The sequence below is a fragment of the Halichoerus grypus genome, chromosome 8, assembly GCF_964656455.1.
Source record: "Halichoerus grypus chromosome 8, mHalGry1.hap1.1, whole genome shotgun sequence".
In the NCBI taxonomy this organism is placed as follows: Eukaryota; Metazoa; Chordata; class Mammalia; order Carnivora; family Phocidae; genus Halichoerus; species Halichoerus grypus.
In genome coordinates, this window is record NC_135719.1 from 61473661 (window position 1) to 61500388 (window position 26728).

A 26728-nucleotide genomic window follows, 5' to 3' on the forward strand; every position below is an offset into this window, starting at 1 on the left:
ATAAACAAAACCCAAAACCAGCAGATGGAAGAAAGTAATAAAGCTTAGAGCACAAATAAATGATAAATAAATAAAGAATAGGACAGATCAATGAAACCAGGAGCTGGTTCTTTGAAAGGATCAACATTTGCTAAATCTTTAGCCAGACTCATAAAAAAAAAAAAAAAAAAAAAAAGGAAAGAGAAAAAGAAAGAAAATGTGAACAAAATCAGAAATGGTGGTGAAATAACAACCAACACCACAGAAATAAAAAAGGCAAGAGAATGTTATGAGCAATTATATGCTAAAAATTGGACAACCTAGAAGAAATGGATAAATTCCTAGAAACATCTAACTTACCAAAACTGAAGCAGGAAGAAACAGAAAATTTGAACAGACTAATTACCAACAATGAAGTTGAATCAGTAATCAAAAAACTCCAAAACAAAAGTCCAGGACCAGATGTCTTCACAGGTGAATTCTACCAAATATTTAAAAAACAGTTAATACCTATTCTTAAACTATTCAAAAAAAAAAAAAAAATACAAGAGGAAGGAAAACTTCCAAATTCATTCTGTGAGGCCAGCATTACCCTGATGCCAAAACCAGGTAAGGACACTACAAATAAAGAGAACTACAGGCCAATATCGCTGAAGAACACAGATCCAAAAATCCTCAAGAAGATATTAGCAAACTGAATCCAACAATATATTTAAAAAATCATTCACCATGATCAAATGGGATTTATTCCTGGGATGCAAGGTGGGTTTAATATTCACAAATCAATCAGTGTGATACCTCACATGGATAAAAACTATGTGACCATTTCAGTAGATGCAGAAAAAGCATTTGACAATGTATACATCCACTCATGATGAAAACCTTCAACAAAGTAGGGTTAGAGGGAACATAGTAAAGGCCATATATGAAAAAGCCACAGCTAACATCATACTCAATGGTAAAAATCTGAGAGCTTTTCCCCTAAGATTGGGAACAAGACAAGGATGTCCACTCTCACCACTTTTATTCATCATAATACTGGAAGTCCTAGCCACAGCAGTCAGACAACAAAAAGAAATAAAATGTATCCAAGTCAGCAAGGAGGACTCTTTGCAGATGACATGATACTATAGATAGAAAACCCTAAAGACTACCGAAAAACCACTAGAACGGATACATGAATTCAGTAAGGTCATAGGATACAAAATCAATATATAGCAATCTGTTGCATTTCTATACACTAATAATGAAGTAGCAGAAAGAGAAATCAAGAAAATAATCCCATTTACAACTGCACTAAAAATAATAAAATACCTAGGAATAAACTTAACCAAGGAGTGTCTCTTAGAGACCTGTACTCTGAACACTATAAAACACTGATGAAAGAAACTGAAGATGACACAAACAAATGGAGAGCTAGTCCATGCTCATGGATTGGGAGCACAAATATTATTATAATGTCTATACTACCCAAAGCAATCTACACATTCAGTGCAATCCCATTAAAAATAACACCAACATTTTTCACAGAACTAGAACAAACAATCATAAATTTGTATGGAAACAGAAAAGACCCCAAATAGCCAAAGTCATCTTGAAAAAGAAGAACAAAGCAGGAGACATCACAATCCCAGACGTCAAGGCATATTACAAAATATAATCATCGAGACGGGGTGGTACTGACACAAAAATAGACACGTAGATCAATGGAACAGGAACAGAATAAGGAGCCCAGAAATAAGCCCATGATTATATGGTCAAGTAATCTTTGACAAAGCAGGAAAGAATATCCAATGGAAAAAAGTCTCTTCAACAAATGGTGTTGGGAAAACTGGACAGCAACATGCACAATGAAACTGGACCACTTTCTTACAACACAAAAATAATCTCAAAATGGATGAAAGACCTAAATGTGAGACAGGAACCCATCAAAATCCTAGAGGAGAACACAGGCAGCAACCTCTTCAACCTCAGCCACAGCAACTTCTTCCTAGAAACATTGCCAAAGGCAAAGGAAGCAAGGGCAAAGATGAACTATTGGGACTTCATCAAGATAAAAAGCTTTTGCACAGCAAAGGAAAGTCAACAAAACCAAAAGACAACTGACAGAATGGGAGAAGATATTTGCAAATGACATATCAGATAAAGGGCTAGTATCCAAAATCTATAAAGAACTTATCAAACTCAACACCCAAGGAACAAATAATCCAATCAAGAAATAGGCCGAAGACATAAACAGACATTTTTCCAAAGAAGACATCCAAATGGCCAACAGACACATGAAAAATTGCTCCACATCACTCAGCATCAGGGAAATCCAAATCAAAACCTCAATGATATACCACCTCACACCAGTCAGAATGGCTAAAATTAACAGCTCAGGAAACAACAGACGTTGGCGAGGATGCAGAGAAAGGGGAACCCTCCTACACTGTTGGTGGGAATGCAAGCTGGTGCAGCCACTCTGGAAAACAGTATGGAGGTTCCTCAAAAAGTTGAAAATAGAGCTACCCTACGACCCAGCACTGGGTATTTATCTAAAGGATACAAAAATACTGACTCGAAGGGGCACACGCACCCTAATGTTTATAGTGAAACAATGGAAAGAGCCCAAATGTCCATCAACTGATGAATGGAGATGTAATATGTACATACAATGGAATATTCCACCCATCAAAAAGAATGAAATCTTGCCATTTGCAACGACATGGATGGAACTAGAGTGTATTATGCTGAGCAAAATGAGTCAGAGAAAGACAAATATCATACGACTTCACTCATGTGGAATTTAAGAAACAAAACAGATGAACATAGGGGAAGGGAAGGAAAAATAGAATGAAATAAAAACAGAGAGGGAGGCAAACCATAAGAGACTCTTAACTCTAGGAAATAAACTGAGGGTTGCTGGAGGGGATGTGGGGGAGATGGGGTAACTGGGTGATGAGGGCATGTGATGTAATGAGCACCGGGTGTTGTATGTAAGTGATGAATCACTAAATTCTACCCTTGAAACCAATACCACACGCTATGGTAACTAACTTGAATTTAAATTAAAAAAAAACGAAGTGGCAAGACTACTATTTTTTTATGGGTGTTTCTTTCTTTTTGCTTTGTAATCTTTTATTTATAAGCGTCCTCATCAGTGCATGCACGGGCTACCCAGGAGCACAGACCCTTTAGGGGGAGGTTAGAAAGAAGCCCTATGGGTCATGGCAACAGGTTCTCAAACAGCATTTTTCATTATATGGGCCAGTTTTATTGTAAATTTGTTGTAAAACCAAGAATCCTTTTTTGCTCAGTGCTGGTATGAAGTGTTAACTACCTAATCGAACAGGCCAGCAGACAGAAACCGTGATGCTGTGGCCCGGACCCATTTCTGCAGCCCCTGAATCAGGCTGTGAGAACAACAGGGTCACTCTGATTCTTCGCAGGGATAAACTGTAAAAGTAACAACAGTAATTTCTCAAGAATTGTACAATTCTCGTAGCATTTCTCATTTCACATAGAAAAATCCGAGGAAGTAAGATACTGTTATACATTTTACAGAAGAAACAGAGACGCTGAGGGATGAAGATCCCTGCCCCAATTCACACAAAGTCAGTTTTTAAAAATCTGTCCTTTTTTATTTTTAGGCCAAAAGGTGATGTCCTTTTCAAGTTGCTTAGCCTATGTCAATAAATTAGCAGATCTCCACCGCATTTATCTGCTTCTGATTCTAGTGACTCGTTCTACATGGTAGTTTTACAGAGTTTTCATGTTTTCCTATAGAGAACACATAGTCCACAGCAATGACTTCTGTTTTCAGAAGGAGTTAGCAAATTGCAAGAGTTTCAACAGAGAAGAAACCAATGTCATTCTTCAAGAGTATTGTTTTTGGTGGTTACTTTTTCTTTTTAAACGTGACATGTGAATTAACAAGAGAGAAAAATAAGAATACACTTGTTTCAACATGTGATTGTATTCAGCAGTGATTACTTTGCTAACGTTATATAAATGACAACCAAAAAGAGCCATTCACCATGATTCATTTGTTGCTCAGAATGGTTCAGATCTGTGGTCACAGCCTGGAAATCGTGGCTTTCAATAGCACACTCCACCAGGTCCCAGCAGCAGGCTGAAAACGGAAAGGCCCAATCACGTGCTTCTTCAGATGGTCTGACATCAAATAGTCACGGCTCACATGTCCTCTGCACTTGGGAAAGGACTCCTGGCTCTTCAAGGATCGTAGGGTCTCATTTGACCCTTCACTTTGCTGCCTTGAAGGTAATAGGACTGGGTGGGGGGAGGCGAAGACCAGAACACCTCATTTTAAAACTTTCACCCCAGAGCTGTTTCTCTGTCCTAACACCTGGGTTTAGTGATACACTGAGACCGTGAGTGCCTGCACGGCTTCAATAGGACACGTTATCAGTTTGAGAGAAAATGTTTTGAACTAGGGTCCGGCCTACAGTTGAGGTTGGGAGGACGGTGTTATTTACTTTCCAGAGGAAAGCTATCTACTTTAGATTAAAGAAGAATTAGAGCATTATCTGCTTTGATTCTGACATCAGAAGTGCAGATATTTGGAAAGTGCTTTAAAGCAACTTTGATTATAAGTGACAGTGTAAACTTCTAAACTGATATCTTGACTTAAAAACATTAGTTCTATTTTAGCGGTGAGCCCAAACCTTTTTTTTCTTTAAATAAAGTAGTGCTTGCAGGCAAGAATGAGTAAAATCTTAAGTTTTTCAAGTCTTAAAAAAATCTCCTCTCCTCTGTAAAGACAAACTTCCAACCATATTATGGTGTTACCCATTATACCTCTGTCAGACTCCCTTATCCTGATATTACTCTGCCATGTGAAAAAAAAAAAAAATCCCAGAATGAGCTTTTCTAGCAGTAAGTATATGATTCTATCCCCACAATTAAGGGAGCCAGGATAGCTCAGATATCAAGACTGAGGTTTCTAAAAAATTTGTTCTAAAAGGAGTATGTGCTCATTCAATAACCTTTTTGGGTTGCGACCATATATACAATTAGTATTGTATATATTACTGTTACTAATACCACTATTACTATGAAACTATATTCATATCCAGGTCCCCTGTGTCCAGAAACAGCAACACATATATTTAAATACTTTAACTAGAAGACTAGTATTCATTAGACACCTTGATCTTAACATGAATCTGAAGTATTTTTTTCAAAGCTATGCTGCTATGACAACCAATCTGATAGAAAAGTGGAGAAAAAGTTTCAAATATCGGCTCTTTTAAGAATACAACAACAACAAAAGTTCCCAGTAGCTGCCTAAGTGTTTTCAGGGGTGGGGAGATTTAAATATTCAAATGTGTATAGCCCCTAAGTTTTCAAATGCTTCTATTAATACGGTATAAAGCCACAACTCAGGGCCACTGAGTACGAATTGGAACTCGAGGGGGGGGATCCCCCAGGCGTAGCTCTCCTCCTGCACACACATGAATTCAGTGAAGGCAAAGTGATGAAAAATCCCTAGGTCCCCTTCCTGGCTGTGGGACCCCAGTAACCTTCCAGATTCCTCTCTCCTCTTGGCAGCCCTGCCTGGACCCCAGGCTGCAGAGTGTCTGAAGAACTGCTTTGGCAGAAAATATATACTTAAAGGCATTCAGGTGCAAGTGCAGCTGGATTTTTCTCCTGGTGTCCAAGGGGACCCGATCACATCCTTTAAAACTGTATTAGGGAAAGAACAGTTTATGAACTGCTTTTGGGGAGGGCCCCTTAATTTTATGCTGTTCTCACCCTTCCCCTCGACCAAACACTCAAACCGTATCAATTATTCGTTCTCAGTGTGGAACAAAACAAAACATAACAAACGGCCCCCGGTGAATAAGCCCAACAGTCAGGCTCACTTTGTATCCTAGATCAGGGGTGGGCAAACTTTCGCTGTAAAGGGCCAGAGGGTCTAGTGTTTTAGGGGCCCCTACTCAACCTTTTTGCAACGACTCAGCCTTGCTTTTGCAGCGCGGGAGTAGTTACGAACTAGGATACAGAAGCTGAGGCGTGCGGCTGCGTTCCGGCACAACTTACAGAAAGCCGCCGTGGGCGTGCGCGGTCTCAGGGCCATAGGCTGTCCGTCCCCGTTGCAGACAGCAGCCACGTACGGCGCCTCTCCCGAAAACTGCCCAGCGCTTCCCGTGGCGCTAGCCACGTTCATGCCTACTTACACAAGATTTCGTTCTCTGAGAGCAGAGGCGTGGCTGTGGAAGCAGCGGCCCGGGGCACCTGAGGAGGCAACGTTTATCTACAGCTGCAAATCAGCATGATCAGAGCCGGACAGGAGCCTGGAAGGGCCTGTTTCTGTTTCATTAGCAAACCCGAGCGTGTAGCTGTGCCTGGCTTTTGCTAATCCTGGAGCGGCAATCAGGAGCTGAGGCTAATGGTCATTCTTGTGCCGGGGTGGCAGGTGCGGAGGCAGGGAAAGGCAATAAATTATCGGCAGTCTGGTCCCTCCGCAGCCTGAAAGGGTCCACATGGCTTCCCAAGGCCCTGAAAACAAGTCAGTACTCAGGAATTCACTGCTCAAGTAATTGGGCTTAGAAATTCGGAGGTAAATTTGCTCAGCACGTGGCTAAATACCCACAAACCAAAACCAAATGTAGAACAGTTGTGAGAATAGCAACAGCCAAGAATCACAGAGTTTCCTGCAGGTAGAGGAATTCTTGCCAATCATCTTCACCAGCCCTTTCATATTACCGGTCGGGAAAACAAGGCCCAAAGAGGGAGGGGTAACTTGCCCAGCTAGTCTGTGGAGAAATCACCAGATCTCAGCCACTTTGACTTCGACTTTGCTATTTTCCCTGAAGGAATCTGAACTTAAGGGGCGTTCCCTGACCATATCAACACTCGTGTCATGAGATTATGACAGCTAAATACCTGGTTACCCTAGAGACAAGATTTATGTTGGGATATAAATGATGCCAGAGAACATCTGAAAGTTGTTGAGGGGGAGCAATGCATCTCCTCACTGGTTTAATGTAGATAACAAAAACTGCACAGGATAAAGCATTAAATGGCCATCTTCCCACGAATATAAACGCTGGTCTCTCATATTGTATGATAACATGGCAAGAACAGACTGGGAAGTTCTTAAATCAAAGTTAGCATTGATCTGTTTCCCTCCTAACAAATCAAAAGCAAATGTTATCCTCATATCTTTGGTGTCTGTGACATAAAGGATCCCTCGGGCAATGAAGGCGTGGCCGGCCTTGGTTTTGGGGTACGTGGTATTGATGTGTTGCCCCACAGAGAATGTCCTCTCATCCAACCGGGCGACAAGAATGCTCGAGCCATCCACACTTGAAGCATAGATAATCCAAAGGCCCTTTTCATCCACAGCTAAATTGAAGTAAGTCTTGGAATTTGCAAAGAGGTATTTTCGATCAAAATACAGGGCATTTTCAAGCTTCAGAGTTTGGGATGTTTCTTTGCCAAAATCAAATCTGAAATGTGTAAAAAGGCAGATATGAGTCAGCATTTTTGCGGACAATGGTGGCTTTGTGGCTATCCTCTATTAAACTGGGTGGGGCCTGGGACTCTGCATTTCTAAGTTCTAGGTCATGCCCGTTATACTGGTCTACCCACAATGCTCTGTGCGTCAAGGATGTCAAGGATGGTGATTCCATCTGAGCGTCCCCCTGTGAGCCACGGGACCCCAGGAACATTCCTTACCCTCATGACTCCTCAGGTGTTTGCTAACCTCCTGAAATGCCCCCTCTAAGATTCTTAGACCTGCAGGAGGCCTTAAAAAATGAGCTAGTCCAGTCTTTTCATTTTACAAATGAGAAAGGAGAAGTGACTGGCCCGGGAACATAAGTAGCCAGAGTTTGAATTTAAGTTTTCTAACTGCATGTTTGGGGGTTCTTCCTCTACCCCCTGCTGGAGTTTTTAAGACAAACATGTCACAGCGGTCTAAATGAAGCAGGAAGTTGGCAGCTGAGAAGAGATGTAGCCAAGTCACGGCCCTGAAGTCAGTTTTCTCGTCAGGAAAGTGATTGGATAACTTGAGCTACAGCATGGAGTCCCTTGCCCTCGGCTCCTGGAGGCTGTCTGATTTGGCAGACTCCACACCCAGACCAGATCAGAAAAGTTGATTGTGATTCAAAAGTTACCTAACTCCAGGAATGAAAATTCGGGAACATTAGGCTAAAAGAAAAGAAGAACACAAGAGGGTGCCATTGAGCAGCAGAAGAAATGAGGACAGTGGGGCCGTGGCTGTGCACTGGAGCCTCACGAGCTGGAAGCCTTTTAGGAGACCCTGAAGTAAGTGTGAAAAAAAGCCAGAGGCAAGTGAGGGCTTGAGAAGAGCCTGCCTGCCCAGCTCAGCTCACGGGCTTCTCTGTCCTCTGAATGCCTGGAGGTCAGGATGGCCATTGCTCTGGTATTGGTGCCTGGCGGTTGTGTTTCTTGAAGGGGCTCGTCTCTTGCAGGAGAAACAGGGTCTAATTCCAGCCTGACCCCCTGACCCCCTACTTGTGGCTGGTGGAGAGCAGGGCTGCAGGACAGACCTAAGCAGGGCATCACCCGTGCTAAGCTTCATTAGAAGCCACTCTTTCTTAGAGTGGCTGATGCTCTTTCTGGGGCTCATGCACCCCAGAACTCCCTTGCCACCCTCATCCCTATGTAAACACAGCCCGTCGGCAATAGGGAGCTGTAGGATTACATGAGGAGAAAGGGCACAGGAAGGAGTGTGTCTGGGGAGTTCTGGCTTCTAAACAGGGGGTGGGTTGGTTGCTGTTTTCTGTTAGCACAAGACTGTCCAAATGAGGTAGCCAGGGAGATGTTGAAATGATGGGGGAGCTGGGAGAGGGGAATGAGAGGCCAAGGGGGGGATGATTCCAGCCACAGCTGATGTGTGTCCCGTCCCCAGCCTAACCCACCGTCCAATGCCAACAAGGTTGTTGTGGCTGGGCCTCATTGGGGAAGGGGGTGGAGGGTGAGAGAAGAGGGACCCAGTTTTCCTGCAGGTCCTTATCTCTTGTTTTGAATGACTCGGACCATGGCTTTCATAATACTGGCATTATTTCAGATAGGGCTGCTGCTGGAGGGCTGCAGAGGCTCTGGTCCATCTTCTCACTCTTACTGAGGACCTGCAGACCATGGGAGGTGGTGTCTTGTCCAAGGCCATGGAGTGAGTAGGCAAAGTTGGAACCTGACTGAGGTCCCTGCTTTCTTGATTTGCCCAAGATGACATGTTTCTGCCTCTAAAGCCCAGAACTTGGTATCTTCTTAAGCCACAAAGACAGAATTTTAGCAGTTCTTTTGGGGAGCCAGGAAGACATGGCTCAGTCTACCCAGGTGGCCACCTCCCTACCCCTTGGGAGAGCAAAGAGGAAGAGAGGTGGCCTGGCCAGGGCTCCATCAGGACGACAGATCAATCTGAACACAAAGGCACCTGACTTTGGGGCACCTGGGTGGCTCAGACGGTAAGGTGTCTGCCTTTGGCTCGGGTCATGATCCCAGGGTCCTGGGATCAGGCCCCACAGTGGGCTCCTGGCTCAGCAGGGAGCCTGCTTCTCCCTCTCCCTCTGCCTCTCTCCCTGCTCATGCTCTCTCTCTTTCTCTGTATCTCTGTGTCTCAAATGAATAAATAAAATCTTTAAAAGAAAAAAGGCACCTGACTTTGCACTGTGTTCAGTCTTTAGTCTTCAATGATCTGAGCTGTGAGGTGGAATTCTTCACACCTCAAGTTCTTCAGAATACAACTGACTTTGGGGGGTGACACCTTCCTGACGGGGGAGTGCTAGGTTCCGCCTGCCTCTTTTTTCAAAGGATAAGAAAGTGGCAACCCTTATCACGCCAGATCTACTTCTCTCTGGCTCTGACTTACTCTTGGTGTCCCCACCAGCAATACGGCAGACCCCAGCCCGGGGCGGGGTCATGTGGCTCACTCACTGTGTCCTGTGGTTCATTCAGTCAGCAAACCCTGACTGGCCCCTGTGTGCCAGGCTCTGGGGACAGAAGGATCCCTACCCCTAAGTAGCTCTCAGTTAACTGAAACACCACACAGGTGCTGTCTGCGATGCATGAGGAGGGCAGCGGCGGCCCGAGGGACTCACCTCACTATGGTGTTGGAGCCTCCTTTGTGGTAGTAGAGAGAGTTGTTGTGAACGGCATGCCCACAGCCGTGGAAATAATACGGCAGGTGCAGGAGTGTGTAACTGCCATTCAGCAGGGAGGGTTGGTCTTTGAATTCCTTCACCCTGATGCCTGCAGGGGAGAAGCCAGGGACAGGCATGGGAGTGAGTCAGGGGAGGGAGTTAAAAGGACGGAAGTTGAGAGTGAGGGGTCTTGCAAGGGTCCGTGTCCAGGTTAGAGTCTCAGACTCCCAGACTCCAAGGCCAATTCTCTTCTCTGGATTCCTGAACTGACCTTCCAAGGCAGAAGCCACAGAGTTGGTTTTGCTCCTCCCAGGACAACTGCATTGCTCCCTCCCAGACCACTCTAGACTGTTTATAAAATCTTCTATCAGACCGACAGAGGCCTGTACTGGGAACAGCGAATACTTGGCCCTTGTGCAGTCCCCTCTCCCTGTCCTGCCACTGCTAACTGATTGGTCCTCCTTCCTTCTGAGCCACAGAGTCCTTCTCAGCTGTTAATCTAGGCAGTCACTGAGCCCTGAGGAAATGGGGCAGTGTCTCAGCAATCGCTCTGACCAGTGAGTATGGCCGGACCCCTTCTGGAACGAGGCTGCTGCTACCACCGCTGGGAACCCCTGACCAGTCCGTCTGGGGCCGCATAAGCGGGGTCATGTTTGGAGGCAGTATGCCTGCCAGAGGGCACCTCACCTTCTCTCCTGGGCTCTCTGTCCAACAGAGCTCGAAGAAAGATGGACAGTGCACAAGAACTTGTCTCTGGCATTGATTCCACAGTATGGTTTCGGGCTTTATAATGCTGTCATCGTAATGCTATTTGTTTCTTTCTGGGTACTTTGCCTAAAACTGGATAAGCCATATTGGGAGCGCCCTGGTCCTGCCCCTGGGACCTGACCTGCAAGGTTTGTCCCCGGTGGGCTCAAGTGAGAAAAGTGTGCTGCCTGCTCATTTGTGCTTTGGAAACCAAAGAGCAGTTGTGTGACGCCAGTCAGCGTGGATTTCAGACACGCAGACATAGAATGAGCCCGAAGGCAGGCACCCAATGGAGGGCACAACCCCCACGCAGATCTGCCTCCTTGTCAAGGGAAGGTACCTGAGAAATGTTCCGTCACCCAGATCCGCTCATCACTCTTGTTTGCAGACTCTCTTATCCATGTCCCAAATGTCTCTTTAACTTTCAGGACTTGCGTTGGACTTCCGATGGAAGCGATCACGGATTCTACCAAAGGAAGAGAAAGGAAAATCACTCATCTACCAGCTATGGCTTTAAGGCATCCAGTTTCTGAATTTCAAAATAAGACGCTTTGCTTCATGTACCTGCTGGTGGAGAATGGTGATCCCCAACCTTCTCATCAGCCTTTCCAACCAACGTACCGTCATTCGGTGTAGCGCATGTCTCACCTACAACAGCAATGCAATCATCAGAACAAATGCAGGTGGCACAGTGAGATTCATGTAACTTTATAACTGGTGCTTTCCCCACTTCCCCCCAGGCTCTAGTCCTATAAGCATCCCTTACAATAGGCCCACCATTTAGTTGCTTGCTTTTAAGCAACAAGTCAAATACTTCCAATTCCCCCCAACCCCACTCCACCCCCACCCTCCACTTGGGGAGTTCCCAACAAGCTTTCCATAATCACAGTTGCTAAAATAATGCAATCCCAAGAGGAGGTCAGTCAAAGGGAAAAAGTGGCCTGTTCAAGCCTTCAGCATTCTGGGATGGGGGGAGTGGAGAGCCGTACTGACACTTTCCTGGCCCCCCAGGCCAGGTGGTATCACTATCATGGATTGTATTTTCTTGGAAGGATTAACACTTTCAGGGAAGCTGATGGGGCCTCATGATAGGGTGGCCTCCTTTACCTTGTCTTCCTGGACTGCAAAGGGAGGAACCACAGAGGAAGAAGGAGCCCAGAGATGTTTGAGCTCCTCTCCACCATTTCCCACCTGTGTTGGCTTTAAGGTCTATGGGACATGGGTCCTGGAGAGGCGCCTGCTTCACAGTTGGTTTGAGGCTATATCTGAGCTAGAAGTCATCCTACCTGGGTTGTAATTGTTCCCTTCAACAGACGGGCTTAATTCAGACCTTTGGTGAAGAGGTTTCTCGGGTTGGCAGAAGCAGGACAGAGGGGAGGAAGGTGGCCAGTGTGAAGACACAGAGAGTGGACTGGCTGGGGAGAAGGACTGGGGCAAATCAAGCTTTCTGGAGTTCAGCCCACTTGCCTAGACCAATTCTGAAGGATTCAAATCACCTGTGAGTTAGGTGTTAGGGACACGTCCATTGTCCCAAGGGAAGCTCACAGAATAATCTATCAGTAAAATAAAGGGCAGGACCCCCTGTACTCTATGAGCCTGTGTTTCCCAGAAGTCCTCTTGTCCCCTGATGAGAGCAGTCTTGGGGACAGTGTGATTACTCCCCCACATGCAATCCTGCCACCTTGGAGTTTCATCTGGAGTTTCTGTTCAGGAACGTGGGTTTTGCCAGGAAAGGGACAGAGAGACCCTCCTGTTCTTAGTCTGAAGAAAAGGCTCTCATTAATTCATGTTGTACCAACCTGCTTCTAAAGCTGTGGGGGCGGGAGGGGGCTTAAAGAAATGGAATTGGGAGGCGAGAAGGCCAAGTTCAGATGCAGGATGCCTGGCAACCGAGGACTCATTTCTAGGAGGCAGAGTGGAAGATTACGGCTTCTCATTTAAAGCAGTTTTCACAACACTGAGGCCCAGCCCCTGCTGACCAGCCTCTTAGTAGGCAGGCGAGGCGGGGGCAGGTGCCTCTCCAAGCACCCGTGTCCTGGCTGACACAGCCTATGGCAAACTGGGACTCTGCAAACGCTCAGGTCAGATTCCCCCTCTTGTCCCAGGGAAGGTTCCCGCTCAGCTCATTCTCCAAGGGCAGCTGAACAAAGAGCTGCCACTAACGGAGGGGGCGGTGCTGAACGCCAGTGAAGGGGCAGGGTGCTAACTGCTGGGCAGAATTATAATCAGGTTCCACTGACTGGGGGGTGGGGTAGGGTGACATCTTTGGAAGCACAGATTCGCCCACTCTGATGGCTGAGTGTGCCCCCAAAATGTCTTCCCGAAAGAAGAGGGCACCTAACAAAATGAAAGACCAATTAGGGAAGTGGCAGTGAAATCCCCAGCAAGTGTGAAAGAAACTCCAGGCAGGATCCTCCTCCTCTCTGCTTCCCACTGAAGTCATGGTATCAAGTTGTACCTTCTCCTGGCCTTAGCAGGTGAGGGGTCCTAGGTCACCTCTCTGGGGAGAAGTTCTAGCCGCACCTCAGAAGTATTTTTCATTAATATGGCCCTTCATTTGTAATTAGCTTTCAGTCCCATGGCCACCTCTGTCACCGATTGGCCCACAAACAAGTCCTCTTGGCCTCTCAGAGATCAGGCGTCCCTTGCCCTTGGTTGGCTTAGTCTAAAAGTGTGAATTTCCATCTCTGAAAGGAAGATGCTCTAAGAGCAGAGCTTTAGAGCCAGGCAGACGTGAATCCCAGCTCTGTCACTTACTAACTGAGTGACCTTGGGCAAGCTACAGAGCTCCTTGGTGTTTCAGTTTGGGATCTGTAAGTTGGTGGCAATACCAATTCCCATGTCGTGGCACTGCTGTGAGCATCCAACGAACTAAGCACTTAGCACCGTGCCCCACATGTGGTCAGCACGCAAAGCATAGTGGTGGTGAGGGCAGAACCGTAGTACCGTGGGGAGGTTGCCAAGCTGAACCTCCCCCTCGTCTTCCCAGCATTAGCCAAGCCCTTCACGCTCCCAGAGTGAATGACTTAGCCTTTGAGACTATTTCAGGGGAGAGGGATGGTGGTTTGGCAAGGAAGAGGAATAGTCTGGGGATAAATGAGAGGAGGGTGAGGAGGGGAGGGTATGGGAGGCCCAATTCTAAACCTGCTATAAGTTCTCACCCCCAGGGCAGAGTGCCCAAGCAGCCCACCGGCCTGGTGCAAGGGAGAACTCTCGGTTTAGGCAAAATCTCCTCCCTCCATTTAAGAAATCTGGTTGCAAAGCCTGGGTGAAGCCTGAGAATTTGGGATCATTAGCCAAAGAGGTAGGATCCCTGGGGCAGGGGCTGGTGACCTGCACACTGGCCATTGAACATGTTTTGCTGCCGAGGGCCTTTAGATCTTCTGCTTCCGGGGGGTCCTGGGGGACCTGGAGGGCCCGGAGGTCCAGGGGGGCCAGGTGGGCCTTGGTCACCTTTGGCACCTGGAGAGAGAGAAGGGGGGTGGGGGTGAGAGACCGATTCAAGAGCCATAAACAGAGATGGGTTTCTCCCAGGGGAAAGGAGAATGAGCAGCTCCAGGGAGGATGGCTGAGCCCCCCTTCCCAGACATAACTGTATTCTAGCACTCGTCCATGCAAAGTTGAGGATGCACCCATAGCAGACGTTGAGTTCCAACCCTGTGCCAGGAACTGTGCTAAGAATTTTACAAATCTCCCACCCATTGTTCTTCCCAACCATTCTGTGAGGTGGTATTAGTAGCCCCTCAGTGACCCGAGCCTTGGGGAAGTTCAGTGCTTTGCCCGAGGTCACCACGGGGAACAAGGCTGTGTCTCAGGTGTCTCACAGCAAAGCTCACGCTCATTTCACTGCCATGTTGAAGGATCTCAACCCTGACTACTTATTTGAGTACCCAAGGAGCTCTCATACAATTCTAGTGCTGGGGCCCCACACAGAACAATTAGGTCAAAATGGTGGGGAGACTGGTCGTCTGTATTTTTGAAAGCCTCCTCATACGCTGCCAGGTATGAGAAGCACCACTCTGTGTGGTAGAAGAGATCAGGGCAGCCGGCCCAGCCTATGACCTTGGGCAGGCAGCTTAACCCTCCGATCCTGTTTCTTCATTTCCAGACTGAGTCTCATCCACCCTGTCTTGCCTTGGGAGTATCCACTGAGGTCACTGGCGTGAGTGCTCTAACTTTAGATGGCCAATGTGCATGGGTACAGTCCTTTCCATGTGCTATTGTCTGGAGCATTCACAAGGATGCCATGAGGCTGGGCCATTTAGCCCTTTGGTTCTACCCACCTGTCCTGAGCTGACTGGTGATCTCAGGCCTTATTAGCTGCCTCTTCCCAGCCAGACCAAATAAGCCTTTCCAGTCTCTCTAGAATGGGCAAGCCGGAGTCACAGAGGCCAGAGGCAAGTCCAAGCCCATGCTGAAAGGGGCAGACATCTATAGGCAGGGCATATATGATCCACCCTCATATGCCTTGTTTGCTCTCTGGCCTAGGGACACCGAGCTCTGCCTGCTCTCTGGAGTTGGGGTACACTCAAGGATGTTGCTTTCCTGAATGGTTTGTCAACACCCCTCACCTGTTCGGTAGCGTAGGGGAGTGCGGTATTTGGGATGTGTAGATTCCTATATAACTGAAGTATAACATGGTCTCATATTTTCAAAGTATATTCACCTATATTTGATGCTGTCAAAAGACTTCTTAAATTTTATGTATTTTGCATAGCAACCTCCCTGTTTCAGAAACAAAGCATGCTAACCATAATTTGAGCTTTGGTCTTAGCACAGTACCTGGCAAACAGTAGGTGCTCAACACATTTTGAGTGGCTAGATGGGCGACTGCTTCAGGGTCATTGTTCTTTTTTTTTTTTTAAGGTTTTTTTTTAAATTTTTATTTGACAGAGAGAGAGACAGCGAGAGAGGGAACACAAGCAGGGGGAGTGGGAGAGGGAGAAGCAGGCTTCCCACAGAGCAGGGAGCCCGATGCAGGGCTCGATCCCAGGACCCTGGGATCATGACCTGAGCTGAAGGCAGATGCTTAATGACTGAGCCACACAGGCGCCCCTAGGGTCATTGTTCTTGACCATTTATCATCCTAGCTTCTTCAGGACAGATGTCCTGTCTCACTCACTTTCATCTTCATATTCCCAGCTACTAGCAAAGTTGCTAATTCATAAATGGTGTTCTTTGACATTCAAAAATATTTATTGAATACATAAGGATAGTTATATTTTTATGATATGAGTGGTCTCTGAAGTACTGTGCTTATAAAATTCGTCTGCCTCTTCCTCGTCCATGACCATCAGCTGTCACCTACTCTTTCCACCGTGTCTTTCTGCGGTTTGCTATCTCTACACCCCCCGGCCCCTCCCAGGTGCCAACTGTCTGCTCTGAGCCTGGGCTGGAAACCAGAAAAAGGAGATCAGCTACGATGTCTGCTCCAATTCTGTGTCAAAAGGCTTAGGAGAAAGATCTGAAGGTGACCCTACCTGGACTGTGAAGAACATGTCGGAGTTTTCTGTCAGTTGTCCTCTGAAGTATCTTAAATTGCTTGCTTACTTGTCTTGTTCTAGATTGTGCTAGACTTAATAGATATTTGGAAAAAGGAAGTTCCCTTCATCCTCATTCAATCTAACCATGATGTTTGGACTGGAATTATCTAAACTACTTATGCTTACATCTGAGATTTGGTCTCGCCAACATTGTGATAACATGCATGGTTTTCTCCTTTTTGAAAGCATAGAACCCTAAGACATGCTGCAAAGCAGATGGGCACATAAAGCAGATAAGGAGAGAAGACCCAAGCCAAGCTGCCTTTGTCCTAAAAACCAGGCCGGTTTCTGGGCCCAAGTGCCAGCCACTTACCTGTGGGGAGCACATCATTGGACACGTCTCCTTTGTCTCCTTTGTCACCCTTTGGCCCTGCTGGGCCCTCATTTCCAGTCAAGCCCAGCTCACCAGGGTCTCCCTTCTCCCCTGGAGTTCCTGTGGCTCCAGGCAGCCCTGAGGGGAGGAAAATGATTTATTAGCCTGTAGTGCAAGAAATTCTGGTACACCACTTTGTAATATTGTACACTGTACTTTTAGGGTGAAGGACCTTCAACAACCAAATACCTAAGTCTTTGTTGCTGACATTTTAGGTCAGCAGCATGATATAAACTCATTAAAGACTAGTATTTCCAGGTGGCTCTTCTGAATATTTTAGGGACCTTTGGCTGGGCCAACAGGTTGGAGAGGAGTGGACCAGAAAAGGGGCAATCGCAGCAAGAGCGGAAGGAAGGTAAGGCCTGACCCGAAGTTTGCCACGCAGGAAGGACGGAGCGCGCAGAGGGTTCTGTGTGGCACCCGGAAGGGTGGGTGTTGTCCCCTGCCTTCTTGGTTTCTTTCTCACAACCTACTGGACCGGTAGGTTGCTCGGTCATCCTTACTCTCATTGTAGAGAAGCTGGAGCTCAGGCTTACCGTGGTCATCACTGAGGCCACTAAGTGAGCAGCAGAGATCTGATTCTATGACATTCCAGGGCAAAATGCTTTTCATCAAAAGAGCAAAACAGGTAAAGTTGCTCTAGCATAAGCGTTAAGAGGGATGGTGATAGTGTGGATAAAATGCAGTAAGTGGACTGTCTGCTTCTGTTCCCGGGGAGCCATAACTCCAGGAACTGCGGACCCACCCCTGTCGGCTAGACATGGGTAAGAGTCTAGGCAATGGCCCCTCTCAGCATGCATTATGGACCACACAGCATTCTGATCCCTGGGAGGAAGGAAGCAAACGAGGTGCATGATACGATTGCCCTGGTCACTGCTGGCAAGTAGTTTCCAGACAGAAGCAGAAGGAGTGGTGCCCAAATAGAGCCTTGCCATTTCACTGAGGTGAGGAGACCAAAGCCGGAGTCTGGGGAGGTAGAGGTGGCTAGGGTTCATGAGGCAGAAGGAGGTGGTTGTGCAGACGGAGCTCTGGAGAACTTCAGAGGGGTCTCCTTGGGTCTTTGGCTGAGTAATGACCTGCAGGGTGAAACTCTACGAGGCAGGGCAAGAACAAACAGGAAGTTCACTATACAACTCTCAGTGCTTGCCCAGGGTAAGGGCTTCATTCCCACCAGGCAAAGCAGGGAGATCTCAGAAAATGATGCGATATTGGGTAAAGTCCTTGGAAAAGTCTTGTCTCAGCAGTGAGGCTAAATTAGCCCAAGAGTCAAGGCTGCTGTGGATCCATCATAACTAAGCTTAAAAACCAGCTTCGGAAGTATTAAACAGCTGGGAGTAGTCACTGCCAGAATAGAGTCCACGATTTGAATCGTTTAGTGAATGTAATGCAGCACAGTAACAGTTTAAGAAAGGAAAGGATCGTATCATCTCAGCCGATGCAGAAAAGGCATGTGATAAAATTTAACACCTATTCTTTTTTTTCTTTTTTTGACAGAGAGAGAGAGAGAGAGAGCACAAGTAGGGGGAGCAGCAGAGGGAGAGGGAGAGCAAATGCTCCCTGCTCAGTAACACCCATTCTTAATAAGAATTCTCATCAAACAAAGAATAGGAAGAAACGTTGTCAATCTGAAAAGGGACCTCTATAAAAATACCTATAGCTAAGCTCCTCCTTAGTGATGAAAGACTAACTGATTTCTCCCTAAGATCAGGAACAAGACAAGGGCATCAATATTCATCACTTTTATTTCACATGATACCAGAGGTCCCAACTAGTGCAATAAAGAAAAAGAAAGAAAGAAAGAAAGAAAGAAAGAAAGAAAGAAAGAAAGAAAGAAAGAAAAAGAAAAAGAAAGAAAGAAAGAAAAGAAAGATTGGAAAGGATGGATTCAAATTGTCTTTATTTGCAGATAGCTGATTGTTTTGTAGAAAATCTCACGGAACCTATAAAAAAGCTACTAGAACTCCTAAGCACTCAGGGACCCTGGGGCCCTGAGAAGGAAAGGGATTGCCTAATATTGGGCAGAGGTATTGTCAGATATGAATCTATTAACACAGTCCCCTATCTGCAGGACCTACATGCTCATTCTCACAACAGTTTCCTGGAGATATTGCTCAAAGTGGCAGAGATTTCAGGCAGCAAGGAAGAGCCAGAGGCATGTTTTAGTGCAAAACAGACCTTTAGTTCCTCTCGACTTCTATGACCAAGAGGGCTTAGGATCCATTCATTTTCTTTTCTAATTACCCTGCCCGTCCCCAAGCCACTGCCTTTTTTTTAAAAAAGATATTTATTTATTTATTTGAGAGAGAGAGAGAGGAGGGGCAGAGGGGGACAGAGAGGAAGAGGGAAAGAATCTCAAGCAGACTCTGCGCTGAGCTTGGAGCCCAATGTGGGGCTCGATAACACCACCCTGAGATCATGACCTGAGCTCACGGGTAAAGTTGCTCTAGCATAAGCGTTAAGAGGGATGGTGATAGTGTGGATAAGAGGCTTATCCGACTGAACACCCAGGAGTGCCCCTGCCCCGGCCATGTTCCTTCTTACAGGCTCTGGCTAAGTGAGTGCCCACAGCCCCACTCTTATGCTCATCGACTTGGCCAGTCCCTACTCCCTGTCATCTTTTCAGCCTTGCGATTGTCCTCCCTCTAGATTAACAGTTGAGATTTTAAGATCTGGACCCCCCCCCAGCCCCGCTTCCTACCAGCCCCATAGGATTCCAAAATCACTGTCCCAAGAGAATCTGAGAATTCAGGATTGGAAGGCAACTTGGAGGTCATTCAGATTAACCTCACGTCCCAGCCCAGAAGCCTCTCTGCGCTGCCTGACGGCTCTTCTCAAGTCCTGTCCGCGGTGGGGAGGGAGGTTATTACATCCCATCACATCACAGATCATACCAGAAGATTCTGCATTGCCACCAGAGGCAATATTCCCTCAAACCTACACCTGGAGCTCTCAGCACCTTTCCTTCATGCCGGGGAAGTGATACACACTCAGTGTGGCATTTGCTCTTCCCAATTCAAGGGGCCATACCCGGACCACCCCCAGGAGGACAGCAGTGGCCTCAAGAACCTTCAAATGTTGATCACTGTTAGACAACGTGGCGCACAAAGTCGTGTTTGCCAGATTGCCGCCAACCATAAAAACCGCATCTTCATGCCAACCATGACATTCAGCCCCTGAGCAGGAGTGAGAGGGCGGCGCGCGCCGACGGAGGGGCTGGGGACCCGGTGGGAGAGGAGCGGAGAGGAGCAGGGCAGCCCCTCCGCCCTGCGGGGGCCCGTGCTGGGCGTGGTGCACTCACACAGATGGCAAGCCACGCCTTGTGGGCAGGGGGCGGGCCTCCCTCGCCGCGGCACCCGAGGCCCGTGCCCTGGCTCACCCCTGCCCACGGCTGTTAGGACAGCTTGCTGGAGAGTGGCTCACTCACTCAAGAAGAGCCCTTAATCAGGGGCCTCTGCATAGGAAGACGTCCTTTTGTTGGGATTTTAAATAGGCAATTTGGCACATTATCTGCAGGACACAAAAGACGAGAACGTTGCCATAGAGTCGGGCCCGCACAATGCGCCGAGGATAACCGATACCTTCTAAAGGTTTCACATGACCCGGATTCTGCAGTGCTCAGGGAAAGGGTGTCTTCTAGTTACTTCGGGCTTTTCTCTTTCAGGCATTTATCCTGGTCACAAAGAGCCTCTCCGCATCAGCATCTGATTTCCCCTTTGTTCCTCCCGCTTGTGCCTTTTCTTTCTCAAAAAAGCCGTGTGTGAGACAGGAAAACGTTCCTACCGGAATGCAGTTGTGGTAATGCTGCCCCCACAGGGGTGACGCTCTAAAGCTAAAGATGTTAAAGACCTTTGCTTAAGAATGTATTTTGAGGGGCACCTGGGTGGCTCAGTCGTTGGGCGTCTGCCTTCGGCTCAGGTCATGATCCCAGGGTCCTGGGATCGAGCCCTGCATCGGGCTCCTCGCTCTGTGGGAAGCCTGCTTCTCCCTCTCCCACTCCCCCTGCTTGTGTTCCCTCTCTCACTGTATCTATCTCTGTCAAATGAACAAAGAAAATCTTAAAAAAAAAAAAAAAGTATTTTGACTCTGAGCTGGGTCTGCATGATCGTTTTTCCGCTTTCAGTAAGAAAGGGCGGGGGATGTTCTGTCTCCATAGAGTCTGTCTTTTCTCTCCTGACCGATGCCTCTGACAGTTTCCTCTTGTCCCACCTTGGCCGTGCCCTGGCCGTGGGACTTCGGAGGTATAGCACCACCCGATCCCATTCACTATCGGAGGACCCCCGGGGCGGGGAGGGGGGCACTTTCTTCCCTGGCCTGACTCGGCAGCGCCCGGCAGCGCTGTTACACGGTGCACGGCCCGGCCCCCCGCACAGTGCATCCCCTGTGAGTCCTGGCAGGCTTCGAGTCAGCACATTCTGCAGAGAAAAAAGGCCGGATTCTGCTCGCCCGCCTCGTCTGCTAGGAGTGGCTCTCTGCTATTTTCCTTCCCCCGTGGCGTGCACTCAAAACAAACTATCTCACCAGCTTTAGAGTTGGGGGTTGCATTACGTTGCTGGGGTCAACTTCAGCATCTTCACGGCAGGGGGTGAGGGAGGACGGCTTATTTTTGGCAGGACCATCTGTCGCTGACTGAGGCAGGGCGGCGAAAGGGGGCCAGGGGGGTGTCACACAAAACCCGGTCCCAAGATTGGCATGAATAAAGAGGAGGGCATTTATTTCTGTTGCATGAGGATTCGATTTTTAGAGAAGACAATGCAGTATTAACCCTTAGTGAGAAAGTGAGAGACAGATGGAAAAAAAAAAGCAAATGCTTGGTTTTGAGGCAATCGAATGTCAAACTTCATAGATGTCAGTTGCAAAATTGACCACATTTAAGTCTCTTTAGTTCTTCTCTCCGCGTCTAAGTCAGTGTTTTCCAATGAATACAGGCATTTCAACTTAGCTTTCCTTCTGGGTTAAAACCAAGTTTTGGAAACAATAGCTGACACTAATAGGGCACTCACTATGTGTCAGGCCGTATTCGAAGCCCTATACATATCTCTCATTTAATCTTCTAAATGACCTTATGAGGTTGATACTACTATTGTTCCCATCTTACAGATGAGGAAATTGGCACAGAGTGATTAAGTAACTTGCCCAAGGGCACACAGCTAGTAAGTGGCAGAGCCAGGACCCAAACCATGCCATCAGGCTCCGGCGCCATGCTATTCCACTGTTGTTCTCAGCTTAGTCCTAACCTCCAGGGCCTGGAACAGCCAGTGAAGGGGGGGGGGCAATAAAGTCCATGTTGACACGAATGGACATAACTTGTCCACTGTCGCAAAGGTAAGAAGTTCTGCCAAGGTCAGAAACCGAGGGTCATCTCCCGGAAACAACGGTTAGGCTAGAGCTCTATACTCTGGTTTCATCAGGTTCTTCATCTCCTCAAGAGCCCACAGTGGCTCCCCGCTGCCTCCTGCAGACACGCACCTAGCCAGGGTCCCCTCCAGCATCCAGGGGCAGTCTCACTAACAGTCCCTCCAGGCTAGGCCTTTCTCTTCTACCCCGGCAACGCCCTCCATAGCTCCCCTCTGATTATTTCTAAGACATTGATCACACTCCTCTCTCTTGTCCCTTACACTTAGCCCTACTATACAACCCATCTTCTGCCCTATTTGGGCCCTATTTGTCCCTTCTGTGCACAGGGAAGTTCAGCTTTCTCTTCTGGCGGTCCTACCCGCTGTCAGGAGAAGGCAGTCTTCAGATCAGAGTAAGCAGCTATTACTCAGTAGCTGTGTGTAAGATACGGCCTCTCCTTCCCTGGACGAGAAGCCCTCATGCACGGAAAGTGTGCACTACCCTTCTCATTCATGCACGCGTGCGTGCAGTCTTCAGTCATCAATTACTGAGCTTCACCTGGGCCCAGAGAGAGCTGCGCCGGGTAACCGAATATGTAAGACATGGTCTCTCCTTCATGGACAAGCACTAGAGCAGACTATTTAAAAATTGGAAACCATGTTAGAGTTGTGGGAACCCGGCCTCCTCAGTCTACAGATGGGACCAAGGCTCAACGGTGAAGGGACCTGCCCAAGGCCTCAGAGCCGGTCGGGGACTGAGGCAGGGGCTTCGGGGACTCCTTCCACTCCTTCCTCTGCCTGGAGAGCAGGAACTAAGAGGTGCATAATCAACTCTGCCTGCCAGGCTGTTCCTCACTGAGCTGCATATTCTTGCACATGTCCTGCCTCCTGGCCCTCCCCGTCAGGCTCAGCGTCAGGCTCAGGCTGGAGGGGGTCTGCCGCCCTACGTCCTGAAGGAGTTAATGGCACTAGCTCCCAAGGCCAGGCCTCCTTCCCATCGGCTCCTGCTCTGTGGCACCTCGGGGGTGCCGATCTCACAGCTGGGGGCCAGCCCCCCCCGCCCCCCACCCCCCGGCCTGGAAGCTCAGTGTAGTCGTGTTTAAGAGCAGGGGTCCAGGAGTCAGAGAGACCTGGTTTCAAGTCCTGCCTCCTCCACTTCTTACCTTTGTGACAGTGGACAAGTTATGTCCATTCGTGTCAACATGGACTTTATTGCCCCCCCCTTCGCTGGGTGTTCCAGGCCCTGGAGGTTAGGACTAAGCAAGATAGACATGGCTTGGCTGTCATGGACCTCACATCCTTCCTAGGGGGTCAGACTGTCAGCTCATCAACAAGCAAACGCAAGGAGAGAGTTTCCGGGAAGGGATATGTATTTTGACAGAACAGGGAATGAGGCAGGGGCTAGACACAGAGGTGGGGGACGAACTTGAAGAGGGGTGGCAATAGAGATGAGACCTGCACCAGGACCAGCTGCGGGAAGGGCAAGGAAAGAGTATTCCAGGCAGTGGGCACAGCAGTGCAAAGGTCCTGGGGCAAGGGTGGGCATGGCCTGTTTGAGAAACAGAAAGATAGGGCTTCTTCATCTGGAAAAAATATGGCCAACAAAAATATCCATCTCCTGAGGGTGGTTTTGAAGACCAAATGAGATAAGTATAGAGAGTACTTGGTAGCATGCCTGACAATAGATATTAGCTATTTGCACACTATTGTTCAGAGGATCACTGCTAGAGGGCAGAGTCCAGCCTGAGTACCGTCTCTATGGAACACAGGCTCTTTTTCCTGTTTTTAGAAACAGCACTTGTTGTTCTCTCTTTCTGGAATGCACGCCCACCCCTCCTCTCTCCCACCCCTGCCTGGCAAACCACTATGGATCCTGGAACTCTCGGCCAGAATCACAACGCTTCCTTCTCCACAGTCATGACCTTGGCCCAGCAGGTCACATCCTGTATGAGACCCTGCAGTGCCTTCTTGGAGCTGAACAGGAGACCCATACTACTAGTCAGAAGGTTCTGGAAGGCCTCTCTGCACGTCTCCCTTCCCCCAGCCACACCTGGCAGGCCCTTGTGGGTGCCTTGCACTCCACCTGGGCCACCCTCTGCCTGCTCACATCCTTCAAGTCTGACCTCAGACTTTACCTCCGTGACCCTCCCTCTCTGTACTGTATCTCTTAACCCCTGTTCTCTCCTTCAAATGGGTATCTCATGTTGTGATTGCAGATATGTTTCATTATTGACTTCTAATTTGTGCCTTCCCACCAAAGATTTAAAGTTCCAGGGGCTGCATCTGTTTTGTTTCCACACTAGGGCTTGGAACCTGCTCTCTAAATGTTTGCTGACAGATGTTCCCACCCTGTCCTGGTCTTCTTGCTACTCAGTCCCGTTCTTGGCCTCCTTTGCTGGCTCATCCCCCTCCTACTTGGTCATTAGACGTTGTTGCTCCTCAGGGCTGAACCCAGGCCCTCCTCTTCTGTTAGCTCCCTCCAGAAGGACGGTGCTCACACCCACATGCACACCGCCTCAGGTGGCCCCTCCCGTATACCTCGAGCCCCAGGGTCTCCTCTGACTAGAGACCTGCCTGCATCTCCAAGGCCCCCGACATCTCCTCCTGGACGTTTCAGGGCACCTCAAACTCAGCACATCCCATGCTGAGCCACACTTCTTTCCCTGAACCTGAGTTGATATGGGGCTCCCTTCCTCAGGACAGAGCGGTCATCAGGGAGAGAGATCTCAGAGTCGGTCTTGGGGCCCCCCTCCCCCTTCCTCCTTATATCCACCCACCACCGGGTACTGCTGATTTCCCCCCAGAATATCACTCAACTCCACTGGTCTCTCCATCCCCCTGGCCTGCCGTCCCTTCGACCTGTGCACTGAGTAGCTTCTGAACTGTCTCCCTCCTTCTGTCCTTGCTCCCCTAGTGTGCTCTCCACAAGGCAGCCACAGTGTTATTTTAGAAAAGCAGACCTGACCTTGTCACTCTCTCCTACTTGCAACCCCTCAGTGGCTTCTCAGTGCTCGCTGAACAAAGCCCAGGCCTCCTGACCAGCTCTGCTCTCTCCTCCCTGCAAGAACACTGTGTGCTGGGTAGGATGTGAGCCCACTGTCGGGCGAAGGAAGGAAGCAGAGGAGGGAACACACAGCTTTAGGGCTTTGGCAGGGAGACCGGGCCCTCGTGCTGGGGTTCAGGGTCTGGGGCAGGGGTGGAGCTGACCCATGGTGGAGCCCTGCTTTCAACAACCTCTCCGTAGAACCAGGCTCGGCAGACAGTCTTTGTGTTTGTACGTCTAGGATGGTGGTGGTCTCCCCTTCCCCTGGCCCGGGGCATGGACAACGGCCCGGGCCCTTAGTGACTCAACTTCTCTGCTCAGCCTTAGCGGACGCTTCTCGTTCTAATGCCACTGACGCCCGGAGGCCTCCTGCACGGGGAGACAGCTGCAGAGGAGGGTCGGCGTCTTCGGCTGGAGGTCCCGTGGGATCTCCCGGAGACCAAGGATTTGGTCCCTTCCCCTGGCGAGCGGACCCTGGCCCCCTCTCAGTGCTCCACCGCTGCCTCCCCCGCCCTCCCGCACCTCCCTCAGCACAGGTGCAGGGGGGTGCTTGCCGGGTGAGGCAGGGCAGCTAGCTCTCTGCGCGGCTGCCAATCCTCCCAGTTCCCTCCCGGTACCAGCCACAGTCCTTACGATTCCAGGGCCTAGCTGACTTGGCCGCTATCTCTCTGGCTCTGACTCCACCACATCTGCCCTGGCCGCCTTGCCGCTCCTCAGACCCCATGGGCACACCGGCCTCACACACTCTGCTGAAACGCCCCCCCCCCCCCCATAGCCCCTGGCTCCCTCTCTCCCTTCCTCCAGGCGTTTGCTCCCTTCCTTTTCAGGGGCCCTTAGCTGGCTTCTCAATCCGCAGTCACCCCACCCCCCACCCCAGCCGCATACACACACTTGTTATTCCCTCTCTTGACACTGTGCGTCCTCTGTAACAGATGATCCTTTCCTACTTATTTAGCTTGGTTATGGCCACTCTGCCCAGACTGGAATGTGAGTTTCATGAAGGTAGGGATTTTGTCAGCTTTTTCATTTCTAGATCTCCAGCACCTAGAACAGGACCTGCCACGTAAATAGGTGTTATAAAGATGAATGAACTTTTTCCATTCTGGCTTCACTGGGTCGTGGGCTGCATATCAAGCACACCTCTCCAAAGCCAGGGATCTATCTGTAAGTCACCCCTTTCCCACCTGTTCCATACCCAAAGAACCATGGTGGTTTCCTCCCCCTCATAGCTGGCCCTCAGGATATTCATTGCTGAATCCTCAGGACTGGATTACATTTCTGGGGCCTTTCTGGGATAAATCAAATGTCTGCACCCTGATGGCCATCATTATTCAACGCCAATGCTCATTTATAATTATGATTATTATCTAACATGTAAGGATCCATTACTGCTCCGTAATTAAAGCTGGAATGGCTGGCCTTCTGAGGACTGAGCTGACTTGGCCTGTGTGGGCCCATCTTCACAGAGGCTGCTCGCCCGGAACATGAGCATGTCGGCTTGACCAAGTGGCAGAGCCGTTTAACAATTTTCTCCCTTTCCGCTGGTTCTCACTTAAAGTGCTTAGAAGAGCAGAGGTGCTGGAAGAGGGTACTGC

General features: G+C 48.6%; 1 protein-coding gene across 1 annotated transcript in view; it reads right to left on the reverse strand.

Annotated features, from left to right (window-relative positions):
* Window positions 1–6926: 6926 nt before the first annotated feature.
* Window positions 6927–26728, reverse strand: part of GLDN (gliomedin) — a 66622-nt gene continuing 46820 nt past the window's right edge. The window contains exons 5-10 of the mRNA XM_036116600.2: window positions 16698–16835; window positions 14175–14303; window positions 11406–11489; window positions 11182–11307; window positions 10053–10203; window positions 6927–7436 (exon numbers count right to left, since the gene is read on the reverse strand). Coding sequence (XP_035972493.2) covers window positions 6959–7436; window positions 10053–10203; window positions 11182–11307; window positions 11406–11489; window positions 14175–14303; window positions 16698–16835 — 1106 coding nt within the window. The 3' untranslated portion in view covers window positions 6927–6958. The remainder of the gene's footprint in view (window positions 7437–10052; window positions 10204–11181; window positions 11308–11405; window positions 11490–14174; window positions 14304–16697; window positions 16836–26728) is intronic.